At 39.1% G+C, this 16,444-nt stretch overlaps 1 protein-coding gene across 1 annotated transcript in view; it reads left to right on the top strand.

Moving 5' to 3' along the window:
- The first annotated feature begins 5,040 nt into the window (after positions 1-5,040).
- The window catches only part of acp2 (acid phosphatase 2, lysosomal), a 31,897-nt gene continuing 20,493 nt past the window's right edge, over positions 5,041-16,444 (top strand). The window contains exons 1-6 of the mRNA XM_042062528.1: positions 5,041-5,189; positions 6,125-6,220; positions 7,066-7,152; positions 7,271-7,423; positions 14,364-14,462; positions 14,553-14,642. Of these exons, the coding sequence (XP_041918462.1) occupies positions 5,100-5,189; positions 6,125-6,220; positions 7,066-7,152; positions 7,271-7,423; positions 14,364-14,462; positions 14,553-14,642 (615 nt within the window). The 5' untranslated portion in view covers positions 5,041-5,099. The remainder of the gene's footprint in view (positions 5,190-6,124; positions 6,221-7,065; positions 7,153-7,270; positions 7,424-14,363; positions 14,463-14,552; positions 14,643-16,444) is intronic.

Genomic DNA, 16,444 nt, shown 5'->3' with positions numbered 1-16,444 from the left:
GGTGCACTATGTTCCCATGACCATTTCATTTCTACAGTAAGGCTGGAAAAGAAGATATAGTTGGCTCAATATTGATCATATGTTCGTTTCATTATTTTTATTATTACCTAGCAGTGGTAAAAGTAGTCAATTGTTGTTTGTGTCAGACAGTGCTATGAGACAACCCCATATTCTTGCCACGCATGCAGAAGTCCAAGCAGTAACGTAATCAAGGATCTTTGGTTTGCTCACTATCAATCTTTGACATGATTTGCCAGCCTGGACTAGGACAGCCTAACTTTTCAAGGTAGGCTATCTGCTTTTTATCTCTGTTGGTTTATTCAGAAACAATAACAAGCAAACGAGCGATTGATAACTTTACTGTAAGGTTATACCAGAGAATGTCTAATGGGCTCTGGTTATACTATTATTTTCCAGCAATATGGGCTACTAGCTTAGCTTAAGCAAAACAGCCATCACAATAACTATTTTGGAAACAGTGATAACGTTTTTACCGATGGTAAACAACGAGTGTAATTGTGACTTAGCCTATTTTCAAAAAGGAAAAATGTTTATTTTGTGTTGTTGTCAGATTGACCATGGAGATGACTGAGGAATATCGATGGGGACAGTGGAATTAACACGACTTAAACTTTGTCTGGGATTGCACTTCTACAGCCAGGTTGTTGAATAAAAAAATAATAAGACACTTATGTGTAAAGTTTTTTTTACCCCCCTCTTGTGTTTGTAGCCTAGCTTATGTTTATCAGTTGAGCTGTTGGGAAAACGTTACGAACTTTAGCCTGGGTGAACCTATAATGAACCTGTTAGCAAATGTGTAGCAAACATTTTTTTCAGGATAATTAATTACCAATCACATTTCACATGTCAAATAAAGCCGGCTGATGTCTGATAAACGGGTCCGTACCACACACAATAAGCGGACGCGTATTGCATATGATAAGCAGATCTGGAACACGTCAGTAACACAGACTACCATACGGAACTGGGCCAGTCTTAGCCCTTATTGGTACCAGATCCGTCAAACGGATCCAGACCAATTTTGGACCGATGTGCGTTTGGACGCCGAATCAGGTCCATTATGCAGATCCGTGCCGGACGTTGTGGTAGGTGTGGCCCAGATCCGTCCCAGTGTATGTTTGCTATCTGGGTTATGAGTTTAGCTCCCTCCTGACACATTAGGGCTCATGCTAGTCAGTGAACCAGCACTTTTAGGACACTTGCTAGTGCGTTCAGCGCCAAGTCTGGTGGCAGGTACCTAAGACAGGTAAAGTTGTGTATCGTCCGCATAGCAGTGATAATCAAATTCATGGGAGCGAATGGTCTCACCCAAGGAAGTGTGTAAATAGAGAAAAGTAGGGGCCCTAATACTGATCCCTGATGCACACCTGTGGTGAGGTCATGTGCCCTTTAAGGTAGGATTTAAACCAGTCAAGGGCTTTCCTAGACATTCCAGTTCAGATAGTGTAGAAAGGAAAGTAGAAAGGAAGGTAAGTCCAAGACTTGCTTGAAGACCATTTTCTCCAAAAACTTTGACAAGAAAGGAAGAAGGGAGATAGGTCTGTAAAAACGGGAATGTTAGAGGTGATGGCAAATGATACATTTTCCATCTTTATCCTCCTTGACTGATTTTTCACTAGTTTCACATTTGGCTATGAATGGCACACCAATACGTTCCATTGCCAGAAGGATTGCTGTGTCTCCCAGCGCAGTCTCAAGAGCATGTAGGAGATTCCAGTAGACAGTTGCTCAAGGAGAGCTGGGCAGGATGGTAGAGGGTCCTTAACCCAGCAGCAGGACCAGTATCTGCTCCTTTGTGCAACAACAAATAGTAGGAGCCCTGCCAGAGCCCTACAAAATGACCTCCTCCAGGCCGCTGGTGTGAATGTCTCTGACCACACTGTCAGACTTCATAAAGGTGGCCTGAGGGCCCGATGGCCTCTGGAAGGACCGATGGTCACTGCCCAGCACTGTGCAGCTCAATTGGCATTTGCCATAGATTACAAAATTGGCAGGTTCGCCATTGACGCCCTGGGCTTTTCACAAATGAGACCAGGTTCACCCTGAGCACATGTGACGTTTAAAGATGTCTTGGAGAATGTAATGCTGCCTGCAACATCATTCAGCATGACTGGTTTGGTGGTGGGCCAGTGATGGTCTGGGGACGCACACACCTCTACGGGCAAGACAACTGCACCCTCACTACTCTTAGGCATCAGGATGAAAACTTCAGACCCATTGTCTGACCCTGTATTGGTGCAGTGGGCCCTGGGTTCCTCCGATGCCATCAAGCATGTCGGGGCCATACGAACTACTGAGTACCATCATGAGTTGCTGCGCTGAAATTCAAGCAAAATGTACTAGCTTGCCGTGTCATTTTTTCCACTTAGATTTTCGGGGGGTCTTTGAATTCAGTCCTCTGTGGATTGATCATTTTCTTTCCCAAATAACGAAGTCGCATCCTTTTGTTCCTAACATATTACCCAGTCCATATCAGTTTGAATCCTACCTCACAGGATGCTCGTTTAACGTATCATGGCTTGGACATCTGTCCGCACCTCACCATCCCACCACAGGGGTCCCCCAGGGCTCAGTACTGGGCCCCCTTCTCTTTTGCCACAACACTTCTTTGGGACAGATTATACATTCGCACAGCTTCTCATACCACTGCTATGCAGATGACACATAGCTTTATCTGTTCTTTCTACCTGATGACCCCTTGGTCTCGACACGGACCACGGATTGCCTCTCAGACATATCTTCATGGATGAAGGCACACCACCTCCAGCTAAATCTCTCAAAAAACAAACTGCTGGTCCTCCCAGCTAAACCTACTGCTCCCACCTACTTGAATGCCCTCATACAGGCATTATATGCTACCCCCTGACCGTTGCGCTCTTTAGACAAACATTGTCTAGCTCTGCTAACGTTACGCTCAGGTCAATCCAAACTTTTTTTCATCTGTTGTTCTTTGTTCTCTGTTGTAATTTAGTATTGTCCCCCAACAATACCGTCATTACCGCGACAGTCTATGATTACTACTAGGATTTTTTTAGGATAAGACTTGTTTGTGCCGTAACCATGGAAATCAATAGTGACAGGGAAGCACATGTCAGCCATGAGAGAAGAGTGATATCTGATGTCTGAAAAAGTAAGTAATTTAATCATGTGTTCCTTCTGATCATGGAGTAGACTTATTCAGCGTCATTACCATAAATGCTGTTGCAGCAATATTTTTATGAAAAAATAAGAAATATTCACATTATTTATGTGTATTTAAAGTTCATGTTGTACTAGCTGATGAATGATGTTAGCAAATCCATGACCTAGCATCTTTTTTCCTGAAAAAAGATGAAAAATGTCATTACCGCAACCGTCATTACCAACACAAAACTTGTCGTGATGGTGATGGCGGTAATGACAGGTTATGGCGGTAATGACAAGTTTTCTGTTTCACCATCTATATTTTATCATCTGTTTAGAAATTAAGCTAAAGAAGCCTAATAGGGTGATGTTGCAATGAAACTCAAGTGAGATACCTTACTTCCTAAAACAAATGTACCCTATTTTTTTTCAACCAGCATGACTCCCAAGACATTAGCAGAAAGGTCTAGAGAATACAGGGGGAAAGTATAGGAGACCTCTTTTTTCTGTCAGTCAAGGAACAATAATAAATGCTAGGCCTACAAATATTTTATGCAAATATTTAACCTTATACTGACTTAACCTTAACTTTTACAGATGTCCACTCTAGCACGCATTTAACATTGGAAGTATACGTAAGAATTGTCGATGACCAGTTGCCGTGAAGCATTTATTTGTATCTTCCTAGGGATGCAGATTAAACAACAAAAAGAAAAAAAAACATAAATAATGACATTTCAAGATGGTTTCATTTTAGGCCTGAAATATGCATTGTTAAACCATACCATCTTTTTCCTACCGGTAATAATCTCAATATAGTTATGGTCTGTATTTTGATATTTTCTGCTGTTTTATTACATTGTTTCATGTTTTTTCTCTAGAAAAAAAATTAGAGGTTTCTGGTTTAGTTTTGTTCCTATTTTTGTCTATTCAAACATTCCCATTTTTTCATTGCTTGTCATTACCAAAACACTATGTCATTACCAGAACAGCATGTCATTACCGCCACGTTCCTTAATTTACAGTAAAACTTTAAAAATAGCTTTATCTTCAATATTGAGCTGCTACATGAAAAGCTTAATGAAATACTTATCCACATATTCAAAGAAAAAATATCTAAAACTACTTTTCCAGAAATTAAACAAAAGTGTACTTTAAACACGGAAAATCACATTTTGATGCTGAAAATATCAAAATATATGTAATTTGCTGAATGTGAACATTTTGAATTTATACTTATTGTTGATGGTTAACAATGTTTACAACATAAATGAGTTTAAATTGTCTCCTTGTTAGATCCTTTTTTCCCAAGTTTTTGATGTTGTGATGGGAATGACATTTTGTAATGCCAGTTGGCAAATAAATTATTTTTAAATATATTTAAACTCGGTTGTGGCCAGCATTATACCTTCATATTAATTGTCTTGGCATAATTTAAACCAAAATTTTTCTGATTTTATCATTTAAAATTTGAGATGGCAAAATTGCCCCCAATTGAAGAATCACCCAACAATAGAGATGGTCTATATTTTCACATTTGGTATCCTCCATATTGGATTTCAAAATGGCCAATATCAAGTTTGTTTGGAAATCCTGTCAATAGCTTCATTGACCCTAACAATTGAGTGTTAGAACTTAAAATACTTTTTTATCTTGTTTAATTTTGAAGTTGTATCAACAATTCTATTAAGAATGGTAGCCATATTTGACTTCAAGATGGCGGCCACTAGGGGGCGCTATGTGTTGGGGTCCATTTCAATTTTTGATCACTAGGGGTCGTAGTATAACTGTGCCAAGTTTAATGCTTTCTGCAAAAACTAGCCGCTGTACTATTCTGACTTTTATTTTGAAGGATTAGCGAATGGCGGCCATATTGACATTTGCCTTACTGTCGCTAGTTTCACGCTACTGGCGACTCAGTGTGGCCACAGCTGTAGAACGATAGATTTCGAAGAATGTCGCAGTCACTCTTACGGTTCTCGTGGGTATTTTATATTGCTTTGAACGTCTGTTTGGGAGAAAGACGCCTAAAATACGTCACATTAGTAAGTCTCTGCTAACATTGAAGACGACCTAGATTAATGTTTATCATTGTTAATCAACCTCTCTTAACTTTGAGCAACGCTACTTCAACTTGGCTAGGACAGTACCCTACGTTATTGTTAGGCTGAACTTATCTAATTTGCTTATTGCTTTATCGCCTAGGTAGCTTCTAGCTGTGAAATGCTCAATCAATATGAATTGAAGCGCTTAACATTGTTTGCGGTGTGTAATTGCTCAGTAGCTTGCGTTAGCACTTCCTAGACAATGACATTAGATTAAACCTTCACTGAAACACACTCCACAAGATAAAAATGCATCGAAATACTTTGCAGTCATCTCAATTGGTGTGTGGCACTGTTTACGTTAGATTATTGCCTTAATGTTACTATTGCTAAATCCAACATGATTTTGCTAGCTAACGTGTTTGAGTTAATGTTAGCCATATTTAGTTTCCATTTTGGACTTACATTTTTTTTTTGCAGACTTTGCATGAAAGCTTCGTAAGCTTTGTAAGGAGTAACGTTAGGGGGTTCTTAAACGGGAATCAAGTGAACATGCCTACATATCTCTTTAATCCTGACTGTAACGTTAGCCACTTATGTAGGTTATTGCTACATGTAATGTGGAGTCAAAAGTAACTTGCGACACTACAGGTCATGGGGTTTGCAATTCCTGTCATTGTCTTAGAATAGTCTTGCTGACCGCAGGCGTGCCTATCCTTTTCCCCCTCTTGTTTATGGTAGCTCGCTTAATTGTACAAAGTAAAGAAGTATACAAGTAGAAGTTGTGTAGCCTATGTCTACTAGAAAAAAATGCTGTACTTTGAATGTCTGAATTAACTGCATGTCTTGCAATATCACCCCATAGTGTTATGCATTAATTAGATCACATACTGTATTGTTTTTGGCATATTGAAACATTTTGCGTTTACACATAGCTGTACCGTCATGGTGACCGTTCCCCTGTCAAAGCCTACCCAACTGACCCACATAATGAGAGTGCTTGGCCTCAGGGATTTGGCCAGCTGACTCAGGTATGTTGTTCCTCACATGATGCAAGTTTGTGTTTGCTGTGACTAAGAATGATATGACTGATTTGAGACACTATTATTTGTATTTGTTCAATGCAAAGTGCTCCAATTTCAAAAAGGCTGTGAGCTCAGCATTACCATTGCTTAGATAAAGCAACATCAATTTGAATTGCTATTTGCATGCATTGCAGCACACATAGGACAGCTAGAGGCAAAGCCTTTTTGGGAAAACCCAGACGAACCTGTTAGCGAATTTGAATCCGCTCTGCAGGTTAGTCTGGCAAGGAGGCCATTGATGTCCATTTCTAATGTCCAAAAAACACAGGCACCAATCACAATCATTAATTCGGCATGGAACGGGCTTATATGACGACCGATGAAGCATTCAAAACAACCAATGGCTGTGCTGATGGAAACAGATATGGATGTTGGAATTAAAGAAATGTTCTGGAGTAAAAACAACCAAGGGTCTATTTCCAGAAGTTAACAGGTTCAAGCAGTTGTTTCAGAGCATAATTACTGGTGCAGTTTTGAGCAACACAGTCGTTTGCATTAACACCAAATTGTGACACCAACGTGCAAAGAGCATAGACACATGTCAAAAACAAACTCTATTTTACACCACTGACAATGTTCAGAATAGAATGACTCTTCTGTGGTAGTGTGGTGAGGTTCACTACAGACAATGCAAAGTGCTGTAAACTGCAAAGTGCTGTGACACAGGTTCGCGGATATGAGTGTCACAATTTGGTTTCGATACGCATATCATTACAGCCATAGTTGCCACACATCCGATGTGAATCGGCATTATGTTTGTAGCCATGACTTCATCCATCATCTTCTTTTAGGAAGGAATGAAGCAACACTTTGAACTGGGACAGATGCTGCGCAGACGTTACCAAGGATTCCTTAGTGAACACTACAACCGCCTTGAGGTTATTCTTATCAGTCTTAAAAGAAAAAAAAAAATCAATATATGTTCTGAAAATTGGGGCATAAGATGCTTTTCACTAATTTGCTGCATATTAAAAAAATCTTCACATTTTTTTGTAGATATTTGTACGGAGTACTGACTATGATCGAACACTGATGAGTGCAGAGTCGAACTTAGCTGGGCTGTACCCACCCAATGGTTCACAGATCTTTGAACCAACTGTCCAGTGGCAGCCTATACCTGTTCACACAGTTCCCCAGAGTCAGGAGAAGGTAAGTGTCAAAAGTCTGAAGGTTGTACAGATATATGGAGACATGCACACAATGAGCTCACTGAGGAGAGACATGAGGCATGATTGAAAACCAAATGCAGAAAGACCTAACTTGGGATTGTGGTGATGTGACTTCTATGCACATTCTATACAGGACAATATATTGTTGTCCATGAGCATTTATTTCAAAGGGCTTACAGTGTAACCGGAAGGCCCTTTGAAGTTTTCCACATTTTGTTATGGTTCAGACTCATCTTAAATCAGATGCAATTAACTTTTATCACTCTACACACAGTACTAGTGGTGGGGCAAGTGTTGGGTCGCTAGGCTGTACGGGCCAGGAATCCGGGCAGGGAGGACAGTAATAGCCATGATAGGGCAGTCGTAGGGATGGGACTTCAGGTGAGATGAGGGCCAAACACACGGATGATCCTTGAGATGCTTCTACAACTTGATTGGAGTACACCTGCCTAAATTAAATCATTGGACATTATTAGGCGAGGCACACATCTGTATAAGGTCTCACAGTTGATGGTGTATGTCAGTGAGTGAAAAGCAATTCATGAGGTCAAGATAATTGTCCATAGATGTGTGAGACAGGATTGTGTCAACACACAGACCTGGGAAAGAATACAAGAACATTTCTGCTGCATTGAAAGTGGGGTGGTGGGCTAGCGTGCAGTAGCCTGAAAGTTGTGTGTTCAATTCCCGGTGTTGGACTTGTGCCCTTAAGCAGGGGTTCCCAAACTTTTTCATTACACGGACTGGACAACAGTTGTCATATTTCTGACAGACCGGTAGCAGGGACGTTGATGGTATTTTGTGAGAGGTGGTGCTGATCACGGGGTTCGAGGGTGTCTCCCTGGGAAAATGTCGAAATTCTGGCTGTTAAATACACCATTTTAACGCAGTTTGGAAGGGGCATAAAAACTTAAACAGAGCAAGCAGGGCCGTTTTCTGTCTGACTCAGGTGACATGAACATTGGCTACCTGCATGATAAGGTTATCACTTCACTGCTGCTTGACACTACCCTGCATGGAGACATAATCCAATGTCATGTTAAATGTATGTATATTGTATTACTTTAATTTCCCTGAACAGTTTAGGGAGTATTGTCCTCCCTTTCCTCAATGGACGAGCCTCCTCTGAGGCTCATATACAAAAGTAGTTTCATAATATATTTCATTAACTAATATACTGCATAACAGGGCATACTAAAACTGCTGCATCGTGGCAAAAGTATACCTCTGCCGTCAAAGCTTAGTGTAATGCAGATATGGATGTGCATTTGGTAGTCATTAAGGTACTGTATACTGTATCTCCTAGTTGCTGTTCAAACTGCATGCTATAGTACGGCATTGTTAAAGGCACCATATTATGCAAAACTCACTTTTTCTGTCCTTTTGTACTTCCATTTGGGTCTCTGATGCTTCTACAAACACTATAGGTGCTAAACAAAACCGCACGATGAGTTTTTGTGGGTTAGTTGAGAGGGGTTGATGCCAGAAACTATGCGCTTCTGTAAGCTAGTCAGAAATCTCCCTTATTGAGACGTCACAACAAGGGAAATTTGAATGTTACTACCCAGAGCAATATAGGGTGCTGACTAGGGTTGGGTATCGTTTCAATTTGAACGATTCCAATTCCGATTTCTTATTTCGATTCCGGTTCCTAACGATTCTCGATTCCGATTTTTTTTAAAGGCAGGGTCAAAAAAAGTTTAGGATATTTTAAATGAGCTAGCTAACCAACGGCCTTTCTCAGGGTACACTGCAAAAACTGTTTATCTAACAAAATCTAACCAAGTGTTCTTAATCTTATATCAAGATAAAAAAATATAGGTATTGTTTTCAGTATAAAGAGACTTACCTAGCACTTTCTTGTGAAAACATTTGTCTTAATTAAAAAAAAACTTGACTTATTTTAAGACATCTCATCCTGAAAACAAGCAAATTTGTCTGCCAGTGCGTTGAGTAAATTTGTCTTGATAAGAGTCCTTAAAATAAGTCAAAGTTTTCTTAAATTAAGTAAAAATGTTCTTTTGAGAGGGCGCTAGGTAAGTCTTTTCATACTAAAAACAATACCAAATAGATTTTTTAATCTTAATATAAGATTAATAACACTTGGTTAGAATTCATTTTTTGCAGTGTATCTGCACATTTTCCAAGTGCAAATTTAAAGACTTTTAAGACCTTTTCAAGACATCTAAATGAAAATTAAGACTATACCACGGCAAAAAGATATATATGACTGTTTATGCAATAGTTTTTTTTTTTCCTACTAATTTTAACCCCCACCCCATTACAGAAGTTACCAAATATATTTTGGCGAAAGAAAAATAATTGTGTGTAAATTACCTTCACAGCTATAAATGCCCAATTTTAGGGTCTGGGCTGCTTGCTTTTGAAGCTGGCTGTACATATTTGGTTTTGCTTACTTCTGAGGCTGACTGTTCTTCTGTGTCTGTAGTAGCCTAGGGCTACTTGCCAAAGACATGTGCACTGGACTGGATTCCCTTCAATATTTTTTTTCAAAGTTAGACTAAGCCATTTACATATTTTAATAAGCCTACTTTATATAATTTACTATGTGCATCTATTGTCCAATATGCAGCACAGCAAATTAAAGTTAATCCACGACTTTACATGTTGCATACCAGTTGTATCTAAACCAACCAAAGCTGGACTGAAACATTGTAAAACCATTGACTTGTTTTAAATTAATTAAGAGACAGGTCCTTCTCGCATGATCCTGCTGAAAACTGCTGGTTTCATCTCAAGCATGCATGTATTATGAACGCACTTATTATTTTTTTTATATAGCAGTCGCCGACATTCAAAAAATATGCGGTTATATTTCACAACTTTTGCGAAGTAGGCCTAGCCTACTGGGAAACGCTGGCAAGCAAGCTGCTGGCAGATATTACAGGTAGGCTATTATAACTTAGACAGATATTTTCTTCCCTAGGCTAGGCCAGCAACACACGCTGGAAAGATGCAAACAGATCAACTTAACATATACAGTATTTCCTCCTGATTGCGAAGCACTGCACATAATTTGACCAGCAGTCTTCGCGTCCATAGTTTGTGAAATGATGTTGCGTCCGAGCAAAGACTTTAGATGCCAAGCGCAACTCCAAAAAGGAGAACAAATGAGCGTCCGGCTTGAGGCTGTGCCAGACGCCGGACAGGGCTTTTAAAATCCATATGTCCGGCCTAAATTCGAACATATGGGCAACCTATCGCTAACTGGCTTACAAACTCTTTCTCCCGCTCATTCTACCGTAGGCTCCCTCATTCCACGTAGGCTACCTGTCTATCTCTCAGGCCTCAGCTTCACCACGAAAACGTCAGGCATATTATTTTGTACATAGGCCTACTGTATTATTACCGTTTTCACACCTTTAACCAAACCCGTGAAAAACATCTTCACTCTGCAACCACTACACTTCCTCCCGTAGCCTAATAGCCTAGTCACTTATACAATTGCGTTTACAAAACTGGATGGAGACATCGCTCGCTCCCTTGCTCGCTCATCGCTCGTTGGCGGTCCCATACGCAACATTTAATACCTCTCTTTCGCAAAATTCAGTTGTATTTAAGACTTTTTAAGGATCCGCGGGAACCCTGCTTTCTGAATGAAATAGTCTGACCTTCTCCATGAATTTTAATTCTATGAACTATGCGCTTCTTCGTTGGTGTTCAGCCGTTTCTTCTTCCGGTCGGCGGACTGAAAATCGAAACTAGGAATCGAAATTTAAACTTTTGAACAATTCCGGGAAAATCGCAAAGATAGTCCCGGTTCCAACCAATACTCGATATTCGATACCCAAGCCGATACCCAACCCCATCTGAAAATTCCCACCCACTAGGTTAGGAATTTCCTCTCGAAGATCCTCCATTTTGGTTGTAGCCTATCGTTTCCAGCAGTAGGCTAGGCTACTCAAAATATCCAAACGTCTTTTACGCACCTGATATTATCCATATTGCAAGTAACAGAAACTCCTCAGGACACGGTCAGTGGATCTTCTGGCCAATCGATTTCCGTTTCGGAAATGAAAATTAACAAAACAAAAAACGAGGGATTATTTGATTTCCGTTTTAAAATACAAAATCGAAAAACGAGAATCAAGTCATTCACCGTTTTCCTAATCGGTTTCAAAACATCAAAATACAAATATCGAAATTAGTCTTAAATTTCGACGGTCATTATTCAATGAAGCCTATAGGCTAATCTGAGTAGGCTACCCAGAAGCTCGCATCAGGCTAACTTGGTAAAAATAGGCTACCTGTTAGATATGGCGGCCTTGGAAAGTGTTGCGAGGGATATAGAAGAGATGGTTAAAAAGGACATGTGTTATGCAGAAATTCCAAACACTTTAACAAATAACTTTGGTTCACAAAGAGGTTACTCTGAGAGAAGCATCCAACGATTTTGCACCCAGCATAATTAGGCATCCACTAACTCGGGACCACCTGGAAACTGAGGTGGCAAAAGCCGTTTGCGAGGTAGCCTAGGCCCTAGGGGATGCCAGGCCTACTGCGGTCACGTAGCCTACCATAGGCCTACCTACTGTATGCAATCACTCATTTTACTTTGATGTATTTATTAGGTTGGTCCAACATACAGTACCTCAGAATTATTGGCACCTCTGCTAAAGTTGATGCCAGTAGAAAAATAGCCTAAGGACACCTGGTTTGATGCTCAGGACACCTGGTTTGATTAGATTATATTAGATTAGATTCAACTTTATTGTCATTGTGCAGAGTACAACAGAGACAATGAAATGCAGTTTGTGTCTAACCAGAAGAAAAGATATAGTGCAGTGTATACAGTAGTATACAGTTATTTTCAGAAGGTGGTTTAGAGTAGTATAAATTAAATATAAGTATGTGCAGTGTATTAGCAGTAACCTTGTAAGAGCAGAATAAATATGGCTGTAATATGAACAATGTAACATCATGTACAGATATGTGCAATAGTGGCAGTATACATTATAGTAGTAGTAAGAACAATATAGATATATGCAGTGTATTAACAGAATATATTACAGAAAAACTGAATAAATATGCATATTTAGTATGAACCATATGAACAGATATGTACAGTATGTACAGCTATGTGTAGTGTGGAAACCGTACCATCGTAGTGCAGAAAAAGTAACATTATAATAGTATTAAGAATAAGTATGTGCAGGATGAAGAGCAGTAATAGTAATAGTAGAGCAGTAGCAGTAAACAAATAGACACTATGGATGATTGATGCTCATTGAGCTCAATGCAAATCAAACCAACTATAATAGGCTAAATAAAACCATGCCAATCTCTATGGTGAAGGGTATGTGATTATGTGGAGCTATTTTAATTCCAAAGGCCAGGGGAACTTTATCAGGATGCATAGTATCCTGGATCCATGAAATAACTGGCCTTTAAAAATAAGAAAAATCTGGAATGTAACATAGGGGTGCCAATACTTATGACCCTATTTTAAGGAAGAAAATGTAGTTATTTATGATACATTAATCATTCACCAAGAAAATTGGTGTTCTTATAGGTTGGATATTTACTATTTTTTTTTACTTAAGGCATTAAGATCAGTTTCCAAAAGATGATTTTACATTCCTCTTTTTAGTCAACTTTAGCAGAGGTGCCAATAATTCTGAGGTACTGTATGTTGGACCAACCTAATAAATACATTAAAGTAAAATGAGTGATTGCATACAGTAGGTAGGCCTAGGCTATGTGACCGCAGTAGGCCTGGCATCCCCTAAGGCCTAGGCTACCTCACAAACTGCTTTTGCCACCTTAGTTCCAGGTGGTCCCGAGTTATTGGATGCCTAATTATGCTGGGTGCAAAATCATCGGATGCTCCTCTGAGTAACCTCTTTGTGAACCAAAGTTATTTAAAGTGTTTGCGATTTCTGCATAAGACATGTCCTTTTTAACCATCTCTTCTATATCCCTCGCAACACTTCCCAAGGCCGCCATATCTAACAGGTATTTTTACCAAGTTAGCCTAAGACTAGGCTATGATGCAAGCTTCTAGGGCCTCAGATTAGCCTAAGAATAGGCTTCATTGAATAATGATCGTCGAAATTTAAGACTAATTTCGGTATTTGTATTTTGATGTTTTGAAACCGATTAGGAAAACGAATTGATTCTGGTTTTTCGATTTTGTATTTTAAAACAGAAATCAAATAATCCTTCGTTTTTTGTTTGGTTAATTTTCATTCGAAGATCCACTGACCGGACACGTCTTGTTCTTGTTGGCATATTTAAGCAATATGAGACGAATGGGAGTGAGGTTGATAAACGATATCCCCGTGGCTGTAATTCGGCCGTAGACAGGAGGCCGAAGGCCATATAGCCTAGCCTATGCTGAAAGCGACCCCGCCCCATCTGGTAATAGACAGCCAATTTCACAAATGCTTTTAAACTTTTGACTTTACAACTTTACTATGAAAATGCAAACAGAACCATCAATGATGTTGTCACACATTCTTTATTAGTCCTGCATAACAAATTGCATTTTATCATTGGTAGTCAGAGGCTTTCTGGTGGCCGACACCGACTTGTATTCCCTGGCTTACGTTACGACCATGATGCCCGTTGACGTAGACATGGAATCAGTCCGGAGTGGTCATTTGCGTGTAAGGCAACAGGCCCCAGAAACAGCCTATTCTGACAGGGACTGAAACTGGCAAGAATAGAGCTGCTGATAATGTGTAATCTGAGGGGATTTTTTGCAAACAGCTTCAGGGACATGTTTTGAGCAACCCATAGGTCTATTTTGACTTTTTGAACAGAAGTATAATATGGAACCTTTAAAAAATTATTTAGTCATTAAAGTGAGAGAATATAAGTATTCACACGGTGTTGCAGGATTAGGGGATTTGGGAGGAACTAGGCCTGTCATGATAACTATTGTTTCTTCTCTTTAGTTACTTTCATTTCCCATTGATGACTGCCCTCGCTACAAGGTTCTTATGAATGAAACTGAGCACTCTGACTTCTTCCGCAATATGACAGAAACATACAAAGTAAGTGTGTGTGTGTGTGTGTCCCAATAAAGTTAGGAGTAGTGTGGTGTTATGACATACAATCTCTCTTTTCTTTCTTGTTTAACAAAGGATTTCCTGGCAATGGTGAGGAATGAAACGGGCTTGAACACAGCCACAGTAGAAAGTGTTTGGAGTGTCCATGACACCCTGTACTGTGAGGTGAGGTCCAAAATCTACTAGACATTTTAGCCAAATTGATTATTGTTTTATTATGTCTTTATTACTATTCCAGAACAGGGTTTCTGCTAGAATATGTTTTCTTGTTCGTTTGATTTTATTTTAAGAGAAATTATGTTACCTCTCCCAATTTGTTATAAATGCAAATGCACCAGTTGTGCACCTGACCTACTGGAGGTTGATAAAAGAATGAAGTCCTCAAATCAGTTTGACCTTTAAATTAACAATAACATTGAAGTAAATCAAAGAGTAGCAAGTGAGCAACACCTCAACATTACCAACGATAATTTATAATCTTAGATGAAATTGGCAAAGGGTAGATTTATTAGAAGCCACCAGCTGGCAAAATGGCCTAAATCAACAAAAACAGGCAGAAAACCTCCCTGTTCACTACATCATAATAAGCTTCATAATATGAATAAGAATATCACTCAAATGAAGAAAAAAATTTGCTGAGTAAATCACCATAATTAATTAAAATTCACTCATACATCAACAATATAATTAGTAGCAAACTTATTGCCTAATTTGTCTCCAGAGCTCAATGCCCTATTAGTGCTAAGTTCAAGAAGATGACTAAATAGCCCAAATTTAAATAAAGTCACAAACATAAGACTTCTCCCAAAGAAATGTAGCTTAAAGCCCGATGAAGTCGTCAGTTGACACTTTGTAATTGATGAGAGGTGGGCCTATGGCAGTTGGGATGTCCCTCTAAGGAAAGCGACATCCTGTTGAGGTAAAAATGTACAGTAGGCTGTTAATAGAGTGTTTCACAGGCTGTCAACACATAGATCTCCTTATACATTTTGTATGATAATTATTACCGGCATGTTTTATATTTGCCCTTTTCGCATACATTTGGCCTGTCAAAAATAAACCAGAACAGTACCAGAAACAGTTTTTCACAACTGGGCATTTTGTTCAAGTAAAGTATCACCTAGTGCTGCTCATGCATTTGATGAATCTGCAAGGAACAGTGTCACTCATTGCATACAAGCTGTCAAGCATGAAAGAATTTGGTCACTGCGGTCTTGTGACTGTTGACCCTTGAAAGAACTTGTGACGTGCAGTAAAGTTTTTACCATGCAGAGTCTAAAAGGCATTTAATGTTCTCAAACCTCATTACGGAGTTAGGAATGTAAAGATTAATCAAATCACAGCGAAAAGATTAGAGTCCCATCTGCTGTGTTAATAAAATAAACATCTAATTAAGGAGTTGGATATCCACAGTTATTTAGAAACCAAGAGGAATAGAGAATCTGTGACACTCAAATGGCCAAAGAAAACAAGGAAGTAGTTATCACTAGGCATCTTCCATGTTTGCTATAATAAATATACAAAGAAATTACCAAAGAAATTGCTACATGATGCCTCTTCCTATTTTTATAGTTTTAGTATAGTGGTGATGCACATTAGTGATGTCTGTCATGCTCCCACTGCCACTGGTTTACATCCCATTAATTTGATGTCAGGTGTGTGATTAAATGATTTGACAACTACGATGAAGGTAGCTCAATATAGGAATTCCTCTTAACAATGACATTCACAATGCTGCTGTATCTAGAATTGGGATCTTATTGAAAGTTAAGTAAACTAACTACACATCATGTTGTTTTGCCTTGTATCCAGTTGTGAAATTATAAATAGAATCCAAATATGTCATAACCATGAGAATAAATGTTGCATAGTCATTTAATATTGCATATGAATGGAGTAGTTGATAGATTGTTAAAGCTGGACACATAGAGCTCTAATTTAAATGGTGAGCTATGTGTAGTGTGACT

This window comes from Alosa sapidissima, chromosome 14 (assembly GCF_018492685.1).
Source record: "Alosa sapidissima isolate fAloSap1 chromosome 14, fAloSap1.pri, whole genome shotgun sequence".
NCBI lineage: Eukaryota > Metazoa > Chordata > Actinopteri > Clupeiformes > Clupeidae > Alosa > Alosa sapidissima.
Note: the sequence above shows the minus strand (reverse complement) of the source record. Positions and strands in the feature narration are given on the sequence as shown.